Source organism: Parasteatoda tepidariorum, chromosome 6, assembly GCF_043381705.1.
Source record: "Parasteatoda tepidariorum isolate YZ-2023 chromosome 6, CAS_Ptep_4.0, whole genome shotgun sequence".
NCBI classification, from domain to species: domain Eukaryota; kingdom Metazoa; phylum Arthropoda; class Arachnida; order Araneae; family Theridiidae; genus Parasteatoda; species Parasteatoda tepidariorum.
This window is the reverse complement of record NC_092209.1, coordinates 85,937,973-85,960,599: the sequence shown is the minus strand read 5'-3', so window position 1 is coordinate 85,960,599 and position 22,627 is coordinate 85,937,973. Positions and strand designations below refer to the sequence as shown.

The 22,627-nt window shown below is 28.0% G+C and overlaps 1 protein-coding gene across 6 annotated transcripts in view; it reads right to left on the bottom strand.

Moving 5' to 3' along the window:
* Positions 1–22,627, bottom strand: part of LOC107437218 (C2 domain-containing protein 5) — a 51,611-nt gene that overhangs the window by 6,752 nt on the left and 22,232 nt on the right. For 4 of the 6 annotated variants that reach the window (XM_071181676.1, XM_071181677.1, XM_043053009.2 and 1 more), the window contains exons 13-28: positions 21,548–21,662; positions 20,587–20,820; positions 17,518–17,622; positions 16,561–16,650; positions 16,425–16,482; positions 16,291–16,344; positions 15,118–15,192; positions 13,233–13,298; positions 12,364–12,459; positions 11,004–11,111; positions 9,936–10,058; positions 5,977–6,060; positions 3,878–3,967; positions 1,376–1,457; positions 295–357; positions 159–208 (exon numbers count right to left, since the gene is read on the bottom strand). In XM_071181676.1, the coding sequence (XP_071037777.1) occupies positions 159–208; positions 295–357; positions 1,376–1,457; positions 3,878–3,967; positions 5,977–6,060; positions 9,936–10,058; positions 11,004–11,111; positions 12,364–12,459; positions 13,233–13,298; positions 15,118–15,192; positions 16,291–16,344; positions 16,425–16,482; positions 16,561–16,650; positions 17,518–17,622; positions 20,587–20,820; positions 21,548–21,662 (1,493 nt within the window). The remainder of the gene's footprint in view (positions 1–158; positions 209–294; positions 358–1,375; positions 1,458–3,877; positions 3,968–5,976; positions 6,061–9,935; positions 10,059–11,003; positions 11,112–12,363; positions 12,460–13,232; positions 13,299–15,117; positions 15,193–16,290; positions 16,345–16,424; positions 16,483–16,560; positions 16,651–17,517; positions 17,623–20,586; positions 20,821–21,547; positions 21,663–22,627) is intronic. The other 2 variants (XM_071181679.1, XM_043053012.2) reach the window with 1 other exon arrangement.

Here is a 22,627-nt window from a genome sequence, read left to right as displayed (position 1 = left end):
AAACTAATGACATAACTACTAATTTCTCTTAAACAAAACATAAAAACGTAAAGAAAAATCCACTCTTAGAACAGATTAATGCAGGTAGCAGGGCAAAAAATTTTATTTACAAAGAATTTTAGATTTCAAAATAAAATTAATAAACTTAACATACATACATGATAACAATAACTTCTGTCACTGGAATGAAGTGGTTTTCTATTAAAACCTGAAAATAAATTAATGTTTAATAAAAAAAAATTCATCATACATTTTCAAGTATATTAAATTGATTTATTTATGAAATGTTATTACTCAAAGGCTGGGCAGCTTCTGAACTTTTCTCTACTTCCATGTGGAACATTAGTTCTGAATCATCTAAATTATAAACAAAATAGTATTAAAAAAAACACGCTAAAAATAATCTGATTTATCAGTTTACTGTCAGTTGTTAAAATTAATCAGGTTTGAACCTTAAATTATTTTTCTATTTTTTCTGAAAATTATTTGTGAAAAAATAAATCCTAATAATGTATCTCAACATAAAATTATTTTTGTATTAAACTACTTTTAGTTGCTAATCAGGTTTGAAGCTTTATATTTATTTACTTATTTTTGCAAACAAGAAAAGGCTATTAATGGTACGTAAAATTTAAATTACATTCTTAATTACTTTTTAATTTGCAAAATTACTTTTGTATTAAACTATGTTAAGTTGCTAAAGTTAATAAGATTTGAAACTTAAATTATTACTTTGTTCAATATTTGTTGTGAGCAAGAAACGTGAAATCTCAGAACAAAATTATAATTGTATGTAATTGCTTTTAATAGAATTAGTTAATTGTATTCAGAACTTAAGTTATTTGATATAGCATTGAAAATAAAAACATTTTATCTCAGAACAAAATTATTTTGGTTTTTAATTACTGTCTCAAGTTTTATTTTGTTAAAAATAATCCTGTTTAAAACTCAAAACAAATTCTTCTTAAATCAACATTTATTGTAAACAAGAAATAGCATCTATGTATTTCATAGCAAATTTATTTTTGTAGATTTTGATTGCTTGTTAAAATTAATCAAATTTTCATCCCAAAATAAACGAATTCTTTACTTAACATTTATTCTGAACAATAAAATTATTTATGGTTCTTTAGAATAAATATTTGTAGTTAATTATAGTATGTTGTTATGAAATAATTAATATAATGTACTACAATTGTTATAATGTACTAATATAATGTACTAATGTACAAAATTATCGTTGTTTTTAAGATTTTTTAAGAAAAGTTTTGTTCATATTTAAACTTAACAAATAAACGAATTCAAATAATTTAGATCAATGAAAAAATACCTATAATAAAGCACTTAAATATATTTCAAACATACAAAACCGTACTTTGTTTGTATTGTTTGCATCCTGTACTATTAAGAGAAGAGTTGAATTCTCCTAATCCAATAGCTATTCCAAGAACAGTAACCTACAAACAATAAATAATAGTTACTCGAAACAAGTAAAAAAAAATTGTTATAGAATACTTTTTGAATATACATATTACTATTATACAAATATATATATGTATATAATAAACTAAAATTTATATGATGATTAAACGTGCTATTAGTTTTGAAAATGAGATAAGTTCATTTATTTCTCTAAAGAGATATTTAATATTGGCAAAGGTTAATCAATTTAGGGGTTTCTGTAAAACACCCTAAGTAATTTAATTTAACATTAAAACGCTATAATAGTCATTAAAATTGTAATAAAAAAAATACAATTTTAGTTCCAAGTAAACTTATTCCACTTTAAAAAATTACATTCAGCTAGGAATAAAGATTAAACCTATTTCAACACTTATCAACCAATCGTATTTCAATAAAATAAAAAAAACAAGACATGCTAAACTAAAAATTGGAGTCAATGTTCAATTCTAAATTTTCTAGGGAAATGTTACGCTGAAAAAGTATTTTTATACAGTTAATCTTGTAATAAATTTTCAAATTATAAATCAAAATAAATTTTTTTATATTAATTGGAATCATTTATTATATATACACATAGAAATAAATTTCTCATCTAAACATATTTTCAAACAGTCCGTAGTGGGCCAGAGCGATCATAGCAGTTAAAGCTCCCCAATTTCATTGCGACCAACGACATGATTGTGGCAATGTGGTCAGCACTGTGCACATGCAGCCTTTATTTTCCAGACAAGCTGGTACCCATCGATCTGAAGCTGGGTGGACTACAAGTTCCCACTGGGGGGTCAAAATTCAATTCTTCACAAAGTCAGCTCATATATATATATACAAAATGTGAACTATTTGAAAACCTCAAGCAAGCATCCATTTTGCATCATTAAATATTTTATTAAATCCAACACAAAATTGACACAATTTTCATTTTCTCGATTTTTATGAAATATTCTTCCATTCCAGAAAGTATATTCACTTAATATTATAAAGAAAAGAAATGCTTGGTTTTAAAAGACATAAAAGTAAACAACAATAAACAAATATGAAAATCTGACTGCAAATAACTATTTTGATGATACGGATGCACATCGAAGCTAATGTGTGAATCTTATTTTTTAATTTCTGCCTCCTAACTATATAATACTAATTGTGTAGAAAAACTAATAATTTAAGGAGCAATTCAAGAAGTCCAAAGATAGAAAGTTAATGACAGACAACTGATTCATCACTATTGGTGCTACACTAAACAAATTTCCTGTTTAGAAACATCCTATAAAAGAACAATCTTCTTTTATACGTTTGTGTTTTAAGAGACACCACATATATGCCGTATGTGGTGTCTCTAATTCCCTTGATGCAGAATTTTTATTAAACATATTTTTTATACAATTTTTATTAATTTGAATTAATTTAGGTCAAAATAAGTGGAAAATATTATATTTAGCATTTTAATAATTTATGATTAGGAAATATCGAGGTTTTTTCTGTGTTAACGGTAAAATCTTTCAAATACAGCTCACTTTCAAACAACCAGTTTTCCAATTTGCTGTTTTTTAAATCTAAGAGAAACAAGTATTCATCNGACATAAGATTAAACAACAATAAACAAATATGAAAATCTGACTGCAAATATCTATTTTGATGATATGGATGCACATCAAAACTAATGTGTGAATTTTATTTTTTAATTTCTGCCTAACTTTATAATACTAATTGTGTAAAAAAACTAATAATTTAACGAGCAATTCAAGAAGCACAAAGATAGAAAGTTAATGACAGACAACTGTTTCATCACTATTGGTGCTACACTAAACAAATTTCCTGCTTAGAAGCATCCTATAAAAGAACAATCTTTTCTTATACGTTTGTGTTTTAAGAGACACCACATACATGCCGTCTCTAATTCCCTTGATGCAGAATTTTTATTAAACATATTTTTTATACAATTTTTATTAATTTGAATTAATTTAGGTCAAAATAAGTGGAAAATATTATATTTAGCATTTTAATAATTTATGATTAGGAAATATCGAGGTTTTTTCTGTGTTAACGGTAAAATCTTTCAAATACAGCTCACTTTCAAACAACCAGTTTTCCAATTTGCTGTTTTTTAAATCTAAGAGAAACAAGTATTCATCTTTGAGATTTCTTTAATTTACAAAACCAATTATTGATGAAATTTTAAATATGAATGTAAAAAAAAAATCCTCTTTCTAACTATTCTTTTTAATTTTATACTTTAGAGCAATATAATTCGGATAATCGAACAGATTTTTATAAGTAACTATGAGAATGTGTTTTATAATTAAAGAACACCAAAATATTTTTATTAGCTCGTAATTAGATGACACCAATGTCCCATCTGCATCAAAGGGTTATACAATGTAAATTGAAAGAAAAGTGAAAATTCTTATTATCAAACCTGTAATTCATCTTGCTCAACCAGATCAACTTGAAAGGTTAAATTTGTGAGACAGCATGGTACTAATCTTCTTAATTTAACAAATAAACTCTGAAATAGGAAATTACAATAAAATAAAACTGCTACCCTTTTGAAAGCAATACTTAAAATGTTTCACCTTATATTTGAAGTTCTAATCTATAAAAATAATGCATTAAAACATTTAATAATCATAAATTGGCTATAGAAAATATGGTATTCATAAAAAGTTAACCACCTTCAATACCACACAATTATATTTTTATAGGCACTTATTAAAAAAATATATATATATATTCTATAGATATGTGATTGCCACATTCACTGTGTGGCTTAGTGCTCGAACCAAAAATTTACAAATTTTCTTTTTTAATCTGAATAATATATCAGATTCAATTAGTGTGAAAATAGAGCACAAATATAAGATCAGCCTAGTGTATGAAAAATAGCATATGGTATTGAGTATAATAGTGCATGGAATAACTACAGTGGAGCATCGCTTATACGACGATCACTTATACGACCTTTACATTTATACGACGTTTTAGTGTGGTCCCAAATCATTCCTATTCATTTTAATGTAAAAATATATCGTTTATACGACGCACAGAATCGGTTATACGTCGGTTTTTAGATTTTGTTCATGTTTATTTAATTTTTTATTTCTTTTTGTGTATTTTAAAAAAGGGCGGAATTTGCCAACATGAATGATGCAGAAAAGGGTGCCAACAAGAATGCTTGGATGACGACCGTAATTTTTACTAGAGGACTGAAAAAACTGGACAATGTTATGAAGAGGCAAAAACAAAATATTTTGCTATTCATCGACCAATGTCCAGCGCACCCATCGATACTAATTATTTTGGAAAATGTAAAAGCTCTCTTTTTTCCTGCAAATTGCACAAGTGCGCTTCAGCCATTAGATTTGGCCNGGAGGAAGTAAGAGCTTGATTATTTTAGCATATTAATAATTTATTTACAAACAATATTTACAGACATCAGTAATTGTATCATTCTTTACATCAGGCTCATTTCGCGCGCACCTCTACGCTCTCTCTACACATAATTGCTACTGCCATCTAGTGGCCAATCATTTTCTTTTTAAACTTTAATAAAATTAAAACTTTGTGCTAACAAAATTTACAAATTTTCTTTTTTAATGTGAATAATATAGCAGCTTCAATTAGTGTGAAAATAGAGCACAAATATAAGATCAGCCTAGTGTATGGAAAATAGTATAAGGTAAGGAGAAAAAAAGTGTATGGAATAACTATATGACTATTGTCTTTTCAATTTCATTTGATTTTTACATTATTTTCTGACACAAATAATTTATGATTCTGAACTTCCAAATTATGTTAAGACTGTTTTTCCTGATCAACAAGGTATGATGTATGTTTAAGAAATTTTTTATAGTTTTTAGGATATATAAGTCAACTGACAATTGTTTGGAAATTAGTCTACAATAAAATTTTGAATTCTTTTTGACAATAAATGTATTTTTATTTCACAAACCAATAGAAATAGTTAATCTTCGAGCTATAAGCTATCAGAAAAGTTACAAAACATATAAAAGAATCAACTTGTAAATTATCAAACTTGATTTTTTTTCACACACTTGAAAATATGTAGTAAATAGAAATAGTTATTAGGTATTTTGAACTTTATAAACTCTCTTGAAATATATTTTTATCAAGATCTAGAAGATTTTAATAAATACTGATCGTTAACTTAAGTAAGTAACTAATTTTAATTTCTAAAACTTGCAACAAGATGTGAATTCTGTTACAAATGCACCTGCTCAAAATACTCCTTTTATTTTATTGCATTTTATACTTTTAATAAAAGCCTAAATAAATTTAAAAAATTTAGATTAAAACATTGTTTAATACCTATATAGAAAGTATGATTTTTGGGAATCTAATATCAAAGTCAAAACTGAAATTTTAAAAATAAAAATTAAAAAATACAAAATTATAATAAAATGTCTAAACCATATATATTTTTCATAAAAATTATTATTTACAAAAATATTTATTATTTCTAGAAGCTGTTATAATTTGTATTAAATTTGTACTCACTTTAATGACAGATTCAAATGTTTTAGAAACTTGATTTCCATTGGGAGGACTGGAAAATTTTGTGCGAAAAATGCGAGTGAACATCTGCAACATAAATCATTACTTTTATTTCTTAAAACTAAAGCCTACACATTTTTTTACCAAACTGATTATTACAAGTATATACAAGTACTATAAATAGCCATGACAATTAATATTTAATTATGAAAATAATGAACAAATTACCATATTTTGGTTAGACGAAAATAAAGTTCATATATATGGAGAAAAAAAAAGTTGTTTATAAAAGAGACAATAGTTGAAGTAATTATTTTCTGCTAATGCGGTAAAAAAGTGGTTCAAATATAGTGTTAGTATATTTTCGGCAATTTCGGATTCCCCAGTTGTCTGAACAAAAAAGCAAATCACAAACCCTCTCTCAAACTTACATAAGAAAGATGCAACATCCTACTATTTTTGCTTTAACTTTTACTTTAAAAACCTAATTTTAGGACTTATTTAAAATTAAAGATGCAATTTTGCAAAAAACAAAATTTAAGTTCTGAAACTCTGATGAGAAATTTGAATTATGCTTTTTAACTAAATTTGAAAATTTTCCATGCGTTATTTATTGTTTAAATTTTTTTATTTTGCTTTAAAAATGTGAAAATATGGGGATGTTTTATGTAAGCATTTCTCCTACTCCTCCATCAATCCTTTCAGGGCACAAGCAAATCACAAGCACTCTTCCCTCATTAGGTGCGTAAATAATATTTAAACAACCCCAAGTTAGTAAATACATATTTATTGTAAGCATTATGCACCCTGTAATCACCAATTCACAAAATAGAATTGTACTCAGGAAGTACTTTTTGAAACTGGATCTCTCAAAACAAACTTAATTGTTCAGACTTTTGAGTTAATTCATTCACAGTCTGGAGAGCATGTTGTCCATGAAATAAGTCAATTGTTATGCAAACTGAGGACAATCCAACGTCAAGGAAGTTCGCTATTTAGGAAATCACGTCACATTCATAAGGAGAGGGTATCAGGGCTTAATCCAGGTTTTCAATCCTAGTACCTATTTTTGTGAAAAAAATTATTTTTGTGAAATTTTTTTTTATTTTTGTGAAAATTAAGTATTGATTAAAAAAAAAAAAACTTTTTTTTTTCTGTAACAAAACTTGAATTGTTTTGCTCTTCAATCATTGGTTCCGTAGCATTTTTAATACACTGTGCCTCGTTATCAACTGTGACTGTTGTGACGGTTTCTCCTCAGTTTTTTCAGACTGAAAAAATGTTTTAATTGATTTCGTTCCTATACTATCGATCGTGAGTAAACGCTTCATATAATAATCGCTATTCCGTGAGCCACCCGCTCCCCTTAAATTTCTTCCTCGCTTCATTATAAAAACTTTTCATATATCTTGTTAAAAAAAATACGAATAGAACACGTTTTACGCTAAATCATAACAAAAACACTTGTCTGGGAAAATGAGTTGAGTTGTTTACGCGCTGGCTCAATTTAGCCGGTTGCCTAGTATAAAAACTTCACTCACTCCGATTGAATGGCGTATTTAGGAGAAGTGACGTCAGCATATCAAGCCTGTTTTCGAGCTAGTGCGGTTGCGCGGAACGCCGTCCGATGGCGTACCATACGGCGTTCACTGTGAATCCACTTTTCCGTAAACCGCTCGGAAAACTATTCAGCACTTTAATTCCTTCTAACTTTCTTTTTTATTTTCGTGAAGATGCGTTTTTTTTTCAGAGTTTGTTNTTTTGATAAAAAAGCTGAAATTCAAGAGATAAAGGTGAGAAAAGCGGAAATCCGCTAAAAAGCGGAAAAATCTCATCCCTGCAGTCTGGAGAGTATATTGTCCATGAAATAAGTCAATTGTTATCCAAACTGAGGACAATCCAACGTCAAGGAAGTTCGCTATTTAGGAAATCACGTCACATTCATAAGGAGAAGGTATGCACCATTTGTTGAAAAATTAATGACACATAATCCTCCAGCAACTGAGGTATAGACCACAGTTACAGCAAATTGACAGAGGTACAACAATCATATTCTCTACATTAATTGTGGCATGTTGCAGCGAGTGTGAAAATTTGACACTGAACTTGAAGCCACCTGCATCACCAAAGGTTCACAAATTGAATATTTGTTTTTAAAAAAAACTTGTGATGTTCCTTTATCAGGTAAAATAAATTTGTTGATGTATTGGTAATATTTTGATTGTTATAAGTCTTCCAGGTGTCAGTGGGAATAGTAACACACCCAGTACGTATAGTATTTTGATCATAATTGTAAAATTAAAGTAAATAAATTATAGAACAAAATATATTTGGATAAACATGATCACTTTAACTAATTTACAGGCATAAAACATTAAGAAAGATCATTTAAATGGCTTATCTTATTTGTTCTCTGTTTACAGTATAAACTATCTTATTTAGATAAAAACTTTTTTGATGGATACCTTGTTTATGATCATATCAATAATGAGCCCATACATGAAGAATTAAAAGAAAAGGTTTAACAATATAAAAGAATATTAATAATAAGAATATAAAAAAGTGTCACTCAAGATCAAATTCTCCACTTTTTTTTACAATTCTCCTTGCTCTACATTTTTCACTTCAATTGCAGTTTTACACATATACTTGCTAAGTGATTGCGAGCATACAATTTAACAGAGGGAAAACCTTTTTAAAATGAGAGGGGCACATTTAAATTACACTCTGATAAATGGAGGTCATATAAGTGCAACTTTTTAGAAATTATTATAGTTTTATCACTTTATTGCATTATACAGAAATTATTAAAAAAAACATTAAGTCATTTGTTAAAATAAAAATTTCAAACAAAATATTTTTGTATTCACAGAAGGCTAATAACTTATAATACCCCTCTGCCTTAAAATAAGCTTGTCAGTATTGACAAGTGGCATAACACAACAACTTATATTAACATTTAATAATTTTTTAATTAACTGCAACATATATTTAAATATTGTTCAAATAAAAATAATGAAGAAGAATTATTGTAAACTAAATACTTCTCATCAAAATTTGCCTTTTAAATTGATATATTTATGTTCTTTATGAATCAAATAGTATATTCACTTATTTGCATTCACTTTTTTCAAAGTAGTCAAAAGTGTATAGCACAATAAACGCAACCTTTCATCTTTCACTTTAATAAAGAAATAATCTCTGCATTATTCTGTTTTCCTCACATAATTTTCCTCTTTTACAATTTGGCATGCTGTTGAAAAAATGAATATCAAATAGTATCTTGAAAAAATTGTATACTTAATAAAAATACAATAAAACCGTGTATGAGTAAAATATCAGAATTAATAAAGCAATAACTAGATTTTTCACAATAGCTGATAGCAATACAACTGTAAGAAGCATGTACATATCTGTAACATGTATATACAAATCCCCAACTCCATAACTTATATGGGAATGCTGAAGGAGAGATGTAGGTAGTGTCTGTCTCTTAGAACAGCCACCATTACAAAGACTAGTGGATAGGGTTAATGTGTTTCAAGTAGAGGGAGTCATGGCCAAAATAGAACAATTTGTATTGTTATATGTTGGCAAACTGAAAAGTGCACCAGAATGCCAATAATTTCAAACTATGAAAGTCTGATAGAATTGCATCACAACAGCATTCTAATTCATGTTATGCCGAATGGATGGCAGCATGTTATTTAATTCTCTTAATTTTCAAATTGTTGTAATCAATGTAATTAAATATTAATTATAACAAGAGCTAAATTACCACACTAGAAACTAAATGCAAGTTTACTACAAGGTTGCAGGTACCTCACCACTGCATTATAATATTTAAATTGTTTTGCCTGTTAAAAATAAAAACATCCTAATGAAAGAGTATAAATGATCATGAAACTCAGTTTGTATGTAAACTTCATGGGTTTGAGTATATTGTATGTGTTTATACTTACTTGTAGATTGCACATAAAATTATCAAGTCCAGGCAAAGTTTCAGTGTTACATAAATCAAATCCAGGAGGTACCTTAGGATCAATTAATTGAGAAATAATATCAACATCATCTGCATCATCAACCTACATAAATTTAAATTGAAAATTGTTAGCAAAGTTCATCTAAATTTAATCATAAGATTGAAAATGTAAAGTTACAAATAAATAATTGATAAAAGTGTCATTGAAATAGTGTGTTACATTTTAATAAGACACACTGAATACACAAAAATTCATACAACTTTAATCTCACTAAATCATTGTAACAAAAAATATATTTTTAACAAAGAAAGGAAAATAACTTTTTGTTACTGAGTTGGATTATTAGGATAAAGAGCTGTCTAAAAATGATATCACATTAGGAGAAGGTTCATTAAATTGTGACAGTTAGTGACAACAAATATTTTTAACAAAGGTAGGGAAATAACTATTTACTACTGAGTTGGAGCATTAGAATAAAGATTTGTCAAAAAAATGTTAGTGATGACACACTAGGAGGAGGTTCATGAAATTGTGACAGTTAGTGACAACAATTATTAGGATAATAAAAAGTGCCTCAATTTTTGTTGAAATAAAAGTAGTTGAAATTAGTAAATTAAATGTTTGTTTATTATTTGTTTTATATCTCTTTCATTAAAAAAAGTACACATCAAATTATTATTAGCAGGCTTACAAATTTTAATAAGAAACGTTAAGTTCAAAAACTAAAATTTTAAATATTATCTTTAAGAAGTGTTCTGTTACCAAACTGCAAGCATTTGTTTACATAATAAAGCGTGGTTGTTCGTATGGTGAAGTGTGACACATTGTAAGAAAAAGGAGAGCAGGTCAAATATATAGAAAAATATGTCATATAATTTATGGATAGACACTAAAAACTATTATAAACATTTCATTTCATAATACATAGAAGTATAACAAAAATGCTATAACTGAAGCCTCATGAGGATGATGGGAACTCTGCCCCATGACTAAACTAAATAAGTTACTATTTAGAATACAGCAAAGAACATAAACAAAATTACTTGCCTCTAAAATGCAAGCATCTTTATTGCCTGCTGACAAATCAATATCAGGTAAATCTTCTTCACTGCTATAACCATCTTCACTTTTGCCCATAGATTGGTGAGAGTCATCCTGTAGATAAAAAAAGAAATATATATTTTCTTTTTCTTTTTTTTTACTGAATTTTAAAAATGCACTGAAATGTACGTTTGAAGTGTTACTGTATTTTGTGATTTTTGGAATTCGGAAATTAAAAAAGATGGTAATAAATTAAAGACAGTATTTTTTCTTTCAGTTTCTTTTACTTTTTTTTCGCGATTTCATTTTTTTAAATTTATTTTTAATATAACTATTATTCAGTCAGTTACTTATTTAACATTTTTTTATAAGCAACTATTATAATTTTTGCCTCTTTATCTTTATTACTTTCTATAAGCAATGATTCTTATAGGATCTTTTTTTAGCATTTTTATTCTGATCAGGAATTTTTTTAAGTAAATACTTTAGTATGGAAAGCTGAAAATTTTAGCATCAACAAATTAAAAAAGATAGTAATCAGATAAGAATTAAAAATCATTTGGGGCGGGATAGCCTGGTGGGTAGAGTGCTGAACTCATGTTTGTGAGAACAGCAGTTTGCACCCAACTCACCATGTAGTAAATGGAACACGTTAAATCTATCAGGTCATAAAGTCCTCCACGTTCCCATTACAAATTATACCTCTGGGGGTACCGGATAGGAGATTGATCGTTCCTGAATCAGGTTCAAATTTTGATCTGTGGATGAATGAATGGATGTATGAATGGGTCCCCCCCTCCCTGTAAACAGGTGTAGCATATGGGTGTGGCAGAAATTGAATTCTTTACCATGGATGGCGTCACTGGAAAACAAGAACAATCGCACCCCCAGTGAATTAATGACCTTCAACAACAACATTAAAAATAATTTTTTTTCCAATTCAACCAGGATTTTCTTCCACCAATCAATTTGGATAAACTTTGGTCCTTATTAAGTAGCGATGTTTTCCTGGAATTTAAAGTAATACAGAAAGCTAAGATTTTCAACAACACTCAAATATCCAGAGTTTTCACCTATCAAGATTGAATTCCCACATTTCCTATAATGAAGCTTTTACTGTATTCATACATATAGGACTAATTTTCTTTTAGATTTACCACTTTTAGATTTTTGTTTGAAGCCCATTTATCTCATTTAATTCTCTTCTATGAGCATTTTATGCTCAACTAGACTAGATATGACTACTGCCCACATAGAAGAATATTCAGCATTCTAATTGTCTTGCGATAAGTTATTGGACAACATGCTGCTTAATAACCCAGTTGCCAACAGGCTGGAATTTGAAGGGGAAATAATTGAACATTACCATGGAAGGTAACTTTATTCCAAAATACTCTCTATTCTTGTCCATAGCTTCTTGGATCTGTCTCTGAACCACCGACATCTTTCTCTCATCAACAACCTAGTCAAATTAAAGATGATTTTTTTTAAAGCAAAAAATTCAGAAATCAAATAATCTAAAAATTTCATAATATTTGACAAGTATTATACAATTTATATGATATTTTTGATTTTTAAGTACTGTTGTTAATAAATTACCAATTTAAAAAAAAATTTAAAAATATTAAAAAATTATCAAGTAATTTGAAAGAAAAACTTTGCATATTTTTATTTAAAAAAAATAATACTAATCATTATTTTCTAAAACTGAATTTTTTACTTTATAGAGATACAAATAAAATAATATTTTTTTATTATGAGATGAAAATAAAATAAAAATATAGATATTTATATTAGTCTTCTGAAATTCTCTAACACAGATTTCATTTCCTTCACTATTCCATTTTAATTTATTTTCCATTAATAAAAATGTGGCTTTAAAAAAAGTGATAGCATAGTGGTTAAACAGTCCCACATTGTCCCCATAATGTTGCTTATCACAAAATTGAAGAATCTCAGCATTGAATTACCCTTCCTGCCCTTAATGGGTAATTTTAAATTACTTAAATTTTATACTCAGAATATTCAAAAAAGCCAGTTAGAAATAAAAAGAAAATTTCTTTAAACTAAAAAGAGAATTTAGAATTAATGAAATTCATAGCATAAAAGCAAAACAAAGAGTTAAAAATTTAAGAGCATAGAACTAATAGAAAACAGACCAAACCCATAAGTTTTTTCAAACATTTAATTCAAGTAAAATTTCAAAAAATTTATCATCAAGAGAATCATACTCACTTTTCCACATGCTAATTTTGGTAAAGTTGGAGGTGGTAAAGCAGCTAAATATGCTCCAGTGCCAGTCTGAAATAAACAATCAAAGTTCTATAAATGAAACTTCACAAAACCTATTTCTAGTTTGAAAAAATTAAAGTAATTGAAAAAACAGGACTTAAAATATAGTAAAAACTTTTTCTTCTAAACTAATAAAATCTAACCAAAATCAGAAACTAAAACCATTATAATAGTTCTATGTTTCATATTATTACTATTATTAAGAAATATTTTGAGCTTAGTTCATAATAATTAATACAAAGCAATTTCTATTCATGTAAAAGTGTAATTAACATTTACCATATTTATACACCAAGAACTACAATACATTTTATCGTAGAAACTTGGCAATAAAAGAATTAGTATTATACACTACACAGCACAGAATAAATTATTTAAATAATTAAAATTGCCTGTTAAACCTGTAATATTCCAAGGAACAACTCCATCAAAACAGGTCAATCAACTTGTGTGACACTCCAAATTACAAGTTTTTATTGGTTATACAAGTAAACTTTTTGCGGTGAATTCTACTTGTTGTAGGGTACATCGTAGCTTCAGTTATTTGCATTTATTTTAGCTTAGTGCAAATAATATGCACTGTAATTTTAAGTTAATCTTAAGTGCCATCAATATTGATGAACTGTTCTTTAGTATAAATATTAAATAGCTCTAATTACTTTTTTTCGTTTTTTTGTTGCAAACATGTTTGTATATTTACATGTGCATGGAAAGACCCAAAAAGAACAAAAATTTAAAAAAAAATATTAAAAAACATTAAAAAAACATTCATTCATTATCCCATTAAATGTTCTATCATTTAATGGGATTAGTAAAGATCTTTAGGAAACAACTCTGAACACTATGTTAGTTAACTTTTGAGCTTAATGTTATTTTTACTGTTATTTTGTTCCACCTGCGAAGGCATTGTAGCAAATAAGAAAAAAAAGAATGTGTTTGAAGTTCGTTTCGCAGCTTGAAAAATCAGAAAATAAATGCTTTAACAGGCTTTTAAGTGGTATGCAAAAGGACGCATGCAAACTTTCAAAAATTTTAGGAGCTATAAACATGGTGAGATGATTGAAGATCATGGTCGTTTTGGGTGCTCTTCAGCATCTTGAAATTTGGAAAATCAGCAAACGAATGCTTCAACAGACTTTTAAGTGGTATGCAAACTTTCCAAAGGCTTAGGCACTATAAACAGCATCTCGAAGCGATGAAAACCTTAATTAAAATCTGTCAGAAAATTAATGTGGATCCTCCTTTTACGATCAACCAAATTTCAGAAGAGATAGGAGAGATGAAGCTCATGTCAATGGATTTTTACTGATGACCTGTCTTCCCTCATCTTCCATTTTGAAAAAGAAACTTGCTGTTTTTGTGTCAGGTTAAATTCATACTTTTGAAAGTCTGAACTCTTTTTGGAAGACGAGAAAATTCCTGAGTTAAATATCGGACTTAGTTGACATTCAAAAAGAACTTTTTAAATGAAACAAGACACATTTACAAAACATAGAGAGGAAAATAAAAGATATTGGAATAAATTAGCATTTAAAAAGAGCTTTTTAAGTAAAAAAAAAACACATTTGCATAACATACAAAGAAAAAGAAAAACATCTCTGTAACAAAAAAAAACAAGAAAAAAATATTAATATTCATTACAGAAATTAGTTGAGATATTGACATGCACAGTTAAATTGTTAAATCAGTGCATCTGAAAATGTTTTTAAAAAAACTAATAAATTTATTTAAAAAAATTCTTTAAATTAATTGATGCTAATAAAACTCACAATAGTTTATTCAATTGGCAAAAAAGAAGGGGGGGGACGAAACCCTTAACATCACTTACAGCTATGCCTATGATTAGTTTATCTCCAATAGATACTTGCACCTTTAGACCAAATATGGCATTCATGCACTTCACCTGAAAAAAATAGTTAATAAAATTCAAAGATAAAAATGTAAAGAAAAAAATGGAAAGATAAAAATATAATATTTATACAATAAAAGAACGATTTCTCATTGCAAACACTTTTCAAAAGTATAGAAAGTCACTATTAAAAATATATACATGGTGATTATAAAATAACTTTGCCAACATATTTCCCTTTAGAGAACTTACCATTTGAGTGAAACAAAAAAAAAACATTTTGTGATTGGTATTATGATCCATGCGCTTAAGAATGAAGTTAAAAATAATTGCATAGCTTTTATGGTTACAGCAGCTTCATTGACAAAGTTTTGACACTCACTTTATTTAACCAAAGTATAACACAGTTTTAAAAAAACTTAAAATGGAGTTGGGAAGATATTTTTACCACAGAAATTGTAAAGTTAAACCATTTCCAAGTATTGCTATTTTTTACGACAACTAATGAAAAGATATTGTGATAAAAAAAAACTTTTAAAAACAAAGAAGATATTACAAAGAAAAAGGAAGCATTTTACGTTTAAAAATTTTTTGACACATCGCCCACACATGTTCTGTTCCTAAATCTTTTATCAGACTAATGAAATCAGACTATTCAGACTATTTTACGACAACTAATGAAAAGAGAGTGTGATAAAAAAACTTAACTAAGAAGATATTACGAAGAAAAATGAAGCATTTTAAATTTAAAAATTTTTTGGCACATCGTTCTTAAATCTTTTATCAGACTCACTTCTCATTAGTGGTCACAAAAGATGATGTTCGCAATTTCTTGTGCTAAAAATATTATTCACTAAACAACTCTATTTTAAGTTTTTACTGTAAGGATTGCAATTCAATCAAAAAAGTGGGTGTTGCCATTTGAAAGTTTCAAAATTTTGTCACTGGAACTATAAATCATTATACCTATAAACAAAATTTTACTCCATTCACTCAAACAGTATAGGATCATATGTCAGAAAAGGACCTTGCTTGTATTTAAGGCAAATTGAGGAAAAAAGAATAGAAATTGCAAAAGTTAACTGTGACATTTGAAAACAGTATTGTTGCATTATCAATCCAATAAAATAATTTAACAAAATAACAACATACCTTTAATTTATTAAGCAACTGCCTGTGGAGTTCATATTCAAGAAAAGGCAGACTCTAAAAAGAATATTTCATTTTAAAAAAGGGAAAACAATGAGCATATGAATTTTGCAAGAAATTAAGAATAAAATACTCACATCACTAATTTCTTTAGCATTTTGCTCACCTTTACCATCTTTTTTATTTTTGCACACCCTGAAAAATATTAAAATTACACAAAATCATTCAAAACTACTGAAAAGGATTTATTAAAAAAAAACTCGAAACATTTACCTAGCTTGCAGCAGGCAACTTTTGCCATTTACAGAAATATTTGGTGGTGGTTCAATTGTCATAAAAAGAACATCTGGTACTTTTGCTTTCCTATAGCATAAATTTGTTCAACTTAAATGTTTTAAAAATAACAAAGTTTTAAAGGTTAATAGAGAATGAAAAAAAAATCTAAGTAACACAGTCCTTTGTAATCTTGGCTTACAGAGCGCTGTCGAGTCAGTAAAAACAAAAAAACATTGATATATTTCTTTTAATTACTCCTTAATGTCTAAAGAATATGGGTATAGAATATGGGTATCATAAAACATCCTTATTTGCCGTACTTACAGAGATGAAAATCTTAAACATGTCCTATTAAATTTTAAAAGAAATTTTTTAACCCTACTTCGAAAAATGGATAAAATTTAGCAAGTCACAATTTTTGAAAATAATATTTTTTAATGTGAAATGAAATCATCTTTATAATAAAGCTAATTATTTTTTGAAAAAGCATGCTCATTATTTTATCTCGAGTTTTTATTCTGCTTCTCTTTTTGCTAACAGCCTCTTTTATATATATATATATATATACATACACGCTAAGTATTTATGGCAAATTGCAATAACTGCAATTATAATATCATATTATCAGATCAAAAAAATAAAACAATCATAAAAGTATTATCAGATTTGTAAGAGAAAAAATTTCTTTAACAAAATAACATACATTTAAGAAACAAAAAAAATAAATAAGATAGAATTAATTTTAGCATTAAAAATAGCCTGCAACGGACTACCAAAATATTACATAAACATACATGAGTATATTTTTAATAAAAATTGACTGGCATTCAAGAAGTAGCAAACAAGTACTTCAAATTAAAAAAATAATTTTATATTTTTGCTTAAATTGTGCATGGACTTTTTAAAGTAATTATATTGCAATACACGTGCAAGGATTTTATTTAGTAACAATACCTGCAGACATTGCATCTGACTAAATTGGTGGGGAAGGGAATACTTGACTCAGAATATGGAATATGGCATACTTTGCAGCCAGCATTTTTGCTCAAGTCCTCTGACCTAAGTAAAATAAGATAAAATAAGTTATACTCAAATTCATTAATTCATAAGTTTTGCAACTAATATATTGGAAATTGACTAACATACTCATCTTGAGAAGTTTTTATGATTTCTCTTCACTAGGTTGCTTTTGAAGAAATGCAACCTAGTTTAAAATCCCAGTAAAAGTTGTAAAAATTATGAATAATTTATGTTTGTGTAGCGTTTTCCTGCTCAAGTTAATTGTTGCTGTCAATTAGATTGATTACGATTAATATACATATCAAGAGTTACAAATTATTATAAGGCATAAGAGATTTTTATAACTTTTCCTATTTGTGTAATATTAATGGAATATGATTCACTTATGTATTTATTTTACGTGTGTCAGTTTAACCAAATACTTTTTCTTAAGCATTTACTTCTCTTCTGAGTTCAATTCAAAATTATACATAAATGGAGGTGAACACTAATTACCTTTAAATTTGGTACTATGACAAAAAAAATAACTTACAGCATGATAATCAGAAAATAATACCATTGAGCGTTGCAAGACAAAGTCGAAAATTTCTCACAGTAAAAAGTTTAAAAAAACTTAACAGATAGCTAGATTACTAAGTAAACAATCGTGAAAATTAAAATAAAGCTAATAATGGATTAAAATAAAGTTGCAGTAAAAGATCTGTATAACGCAATACTGTAAACCGCAACTCTCTGCGCTAACTTCACAATCTCTAAAGCAAACCAAATTTATACATTTCTTGGATTTTATGTCTATTATTCTTGACATTTGCAATTTTTTCTATAAAAAATGAATACTTAAATGCATTTTTTTTGTATTTTAATATATTTTATCTAAAAAGTAATATTGAATCTAAACATTAATATTGATCTGCTCCAAATAGCCATGTTTAAAAGGCAATATTTTTTTTCTTTATTATTATTTCCGATGCCAACCTGTCTTAACATTTCGTCAATTCAGGCATTTATAAGGCTATGACAAAAAAAATAACTATGATAGGGACCACTCTTATGTTGGCCACTCTTTCAGGGGCACCATATAAGGTGGGTCAACGTTGCTCCCACAGTAAGGACAGATAATACAGACAATAAAGGAACATCTATGCCTTGCCCAGGATTAGAACCCAGAACCTACACAGTCCAGCAGGCAAGATTAATGAAGATATGAGAATAAGGTATGAGAAATGAGCTATATAACACAAAATTCTACGTAATGCAAAGTTTCACATTTCAAGATTACATATATTTCAACAAGTGTATTCATATAAAAGTTCATTTCTCTAACAAAAATAACCTTGTTTTAGAGTTAGATTCATCACAAAATTCATACAAAAGTTAAATGGACAATAATGTTTTAAAATAAAAACATATAACTCTAATAAGTTAATGATTGTGTTGGGCATATTATTAGCTTTGAATGAGAATTCATTTTAAACAAGTATACACTTATAAAAAGGAAAGCACATTAATGTTTACTATTTAAAATTAAAACAGCCATATTTTACAATCTTATTTAGCTTTATTGTTCTCAAAAATTACTCATGAAGCAAGTAACTTAAAATATAATGTGAATAGAATAGTTAAAACAGCCCTTCATCTCTTCAGTGGGTGGATAAAATGAGTATCAAGCATGCTTGGGGACTGAAAACTGGGGGTTCTATGTTCAGCTCCTGCAACCCAGCACCCAAGGTCAAGAAAACTGAGATGCGCACGGTAGGCCTTGGCCCTCTATGGGCTATCTTGCCACTGAGTTTTGTTAGAATAGTTAAAATAAAAGAAAATAAGATCATCAATGCTCAAGATTGCCCTTGCAAGTATGAAGCAATTAAAACGTTTTTTAAATATATACAATCAAAACTTAATAATTGTAACTTTAGTTAGGTAAATGTTTTTTTCTTTAATTTGAGAAAAAAAGTTTTTCTTTGAATTTCTAATTCATAAAAAAAAGGAAAATGCTTTAATGAACATTTTTTTTAACTTACTTTGATAACCTTACTTTGATAACTTACTTTGATAAATATTTTTCCCAAATACAATTTTTAAAAAAAAAATTAACAAATCAAAGAAATAAAAATTAAAAAATTCCAGAAAGCTAACTTTCACAAATTGAAAAATTATTCCTTAGTATTGAAGTGAGAACCAATTTACTGATGAATANCAGCATACTCAGACTCCTTTGATAAATATTTTTCCCAAACACAATTTTTAAAAAAAATTTTAACAAATCAAAGAAATAAAAATGAAAAAATTCCAGAAAGCTAACTTTCACAAATTGAAAAATTATTCCTTAGTATTGAAGTGAGAACCAATTTACTGATGAATATGTGGATTTTTTTTTGACGTTTTGAATTATATTAAAACTATTTAAATTTTCTAATCCGGGATAGCCTGGTTGGCAGGGCGTTAGGCAAATGTCCAAGAAGTGAATTGAATACCCGCCGGCCAAAAACACCTTGAGCAGTGAATGATGACTAGTGCACGTTAAATCTACTGGGCCACAAAGTCCTCCATGTTTCATAACAAATCATACATCAGAGGGTACTGAATTGGAGATTAATAGTTCGCTGGTTCAGGTTAAAAATTATGATCTGTGGATGAATGAATGGGTGAACCTCATAAATGGGTTGTGACGTATGTGTGTGACGGAAATTGAATTCTTGGCCATAGATGGCACCACTTGAAAACAAGAAGCGCACCCCCTTTACCTTAATGGGATACGACAACAACAACATTAAAATTTGTGATTTGTTATATGTTAAAAAATAGCATATGCCTTATAAAATTTCTTACCCACTGTGTCATTAAATTTTAAAAAAAGATGCAAACAAAAAAACATAAAACTAAGCAGAATTCTATAGTTAACTAAGCAAAATTCTATAGTTTACTCAATTTAAAGCATAAACATCTATACTACAAAATAAATAAACTGATAAATAAAAAGATGCAGGTGGCACTAAACTATACCAATCATGAAGATGAGATTGCCTTATTTGATTAGCTAGATTGACATCAATTTTCAAGGGTTTATCTTTTGGGATTTCTTTTGTCTTTTCATCACCCGGTACACCAGTAGTTACAACGCTAGGGCGGGGCTGCAAGTTCATCGACAAAGCAGGAGTGCTTATGTTTGACACCTCTTGATCTGATGTACATAAGACAGCAGCTGTACCAGATGCAGACAACACACAGATATCATCACTGAAATAGGCAAAGTCAGTAAACAAACCAATGACGAAAATATCACTAAACGGACAGCATGCAGATGATTTATAAGGTTTTCCAGCTTATTAACGTATTTAAACTAAACCAAATCAATGTAAACCAAAAATTATCAATGATTCGAGAAAAAAATATATAGTTTCTTGCACTCTGATTACAAAACCAGGTTCAACAACTTCAAAAATCAGTAACAGAGTTCGTCAACAGATAGTGCTACTAACTGAGAAAACTATCAAGGAATATATTTTGCTCCATGTTTAATCATTCCTACTGAAATATTTGCAAGGCCATCTGCTAATTTTTTTCCTCAGACTGCAAATGGTGGCTATTTCAAAAGCAATTTTTATTAATTTTTCTCAGAAAACATTGCCATCTGTTGACAAAATTTATAATTAAGCTAGACTCAACTTCTTGTAATTAAGCTAGACTAAACTGTTCGTAATTAAGCTAGAAAAAAAAGTATCCATTTTCTAGAATGCAGCAAGCCATAGATTTATATCTATTTATATCTTTTTTTAGTTGATTTTTTAAAACGCCAGTCATTTTTGAAATACTTAATTCATGTTAAGTAAAAACCAGCTATACCAATAGATATTACAAACTCATGTTTACATACATTAAAAGAAAACATACAAAGATTCATATTATCAAGAATTTGAATCAATGAAATTATAAATAATAATTTTAAAATAAAATAAATACTCACCTTATATTGGTGGTTTCCATGTACCCAAGAACTACATTGCAGCCTAAAGCACGGATATGAGATCTTATTTCTTTCCTTAACTCTGTCCACCATGCATCTCGAGTCTCTGGTTCATCTTAAAATATTTTTGAAAGAAAAGCTAATTGTTAGACTAGAACTAATAATGAGTACAACCGTGACAAAGTTTCTGAACATTCAATAATTAATGGTATTTTTTACAACATACAGAGTTGCAATCTCTATAATTATTCTTGCCTCCAAGCCCGTGATTATACATGCCCCAGGGCTGAATGTGAGTCCAACTCAAAAATCCGGAAAATTTCTTGAGTAAAATCATTAAAGACGCATAATGTCTTTATAAATTTAAATCATTGATATTTTCAAAACATTGAATTCTAAATAAATTATATACAGCATAACTTAAATGAATAATTATGTATAAGTTTATTTTTATCTCTAATCACATTTATTATTCTACCCGAAAAAATATTTACAAATGAAAGATACCAAGTATAAATTCTAGTTCTTCTTCTTGGGCACTACAGCCTATGATAGGCCAAGGCCGTCCCAAAAAGTTTTTGTCATCTTGATCTATTCTGTGCCATGGCCTAGTTCTAATATTTTTAAATAAAATAGACAAAAAATTTTATACATAAATGTGATCGATGATTTCTTGAAACTTCGGGATCTAAGATTTCCGGAATCTTCCGGAGTGCAATTTGGGAAAAATCCGGAAATCCAGATTTTTTCCGGTGCACAATCACCTCTGATGCCCAAATAACCATGCTGATTATTCAAGCCATAATTTCTGTGGTAAAGCTATTTTACAGAATTTAGAGGGGAAAGAAAGCTTAATAAGAAGTTTTTCTACAGAAAAAAATTCAACCTACAAATAATAATACATCCTAATGTGATGCCTGTATTAACTCCATGTAATGATTGTTATTTATTTTTTACAATACAGTAGAGTGCTGATTATTCAGCCCAATTGGGATCAAAGCAAATACGGATAACGAAAAATCCGGATAGTTGAACAACTTTAAAAAAGTTTTTAAAATTGTTCGATTAATATTTAGACTT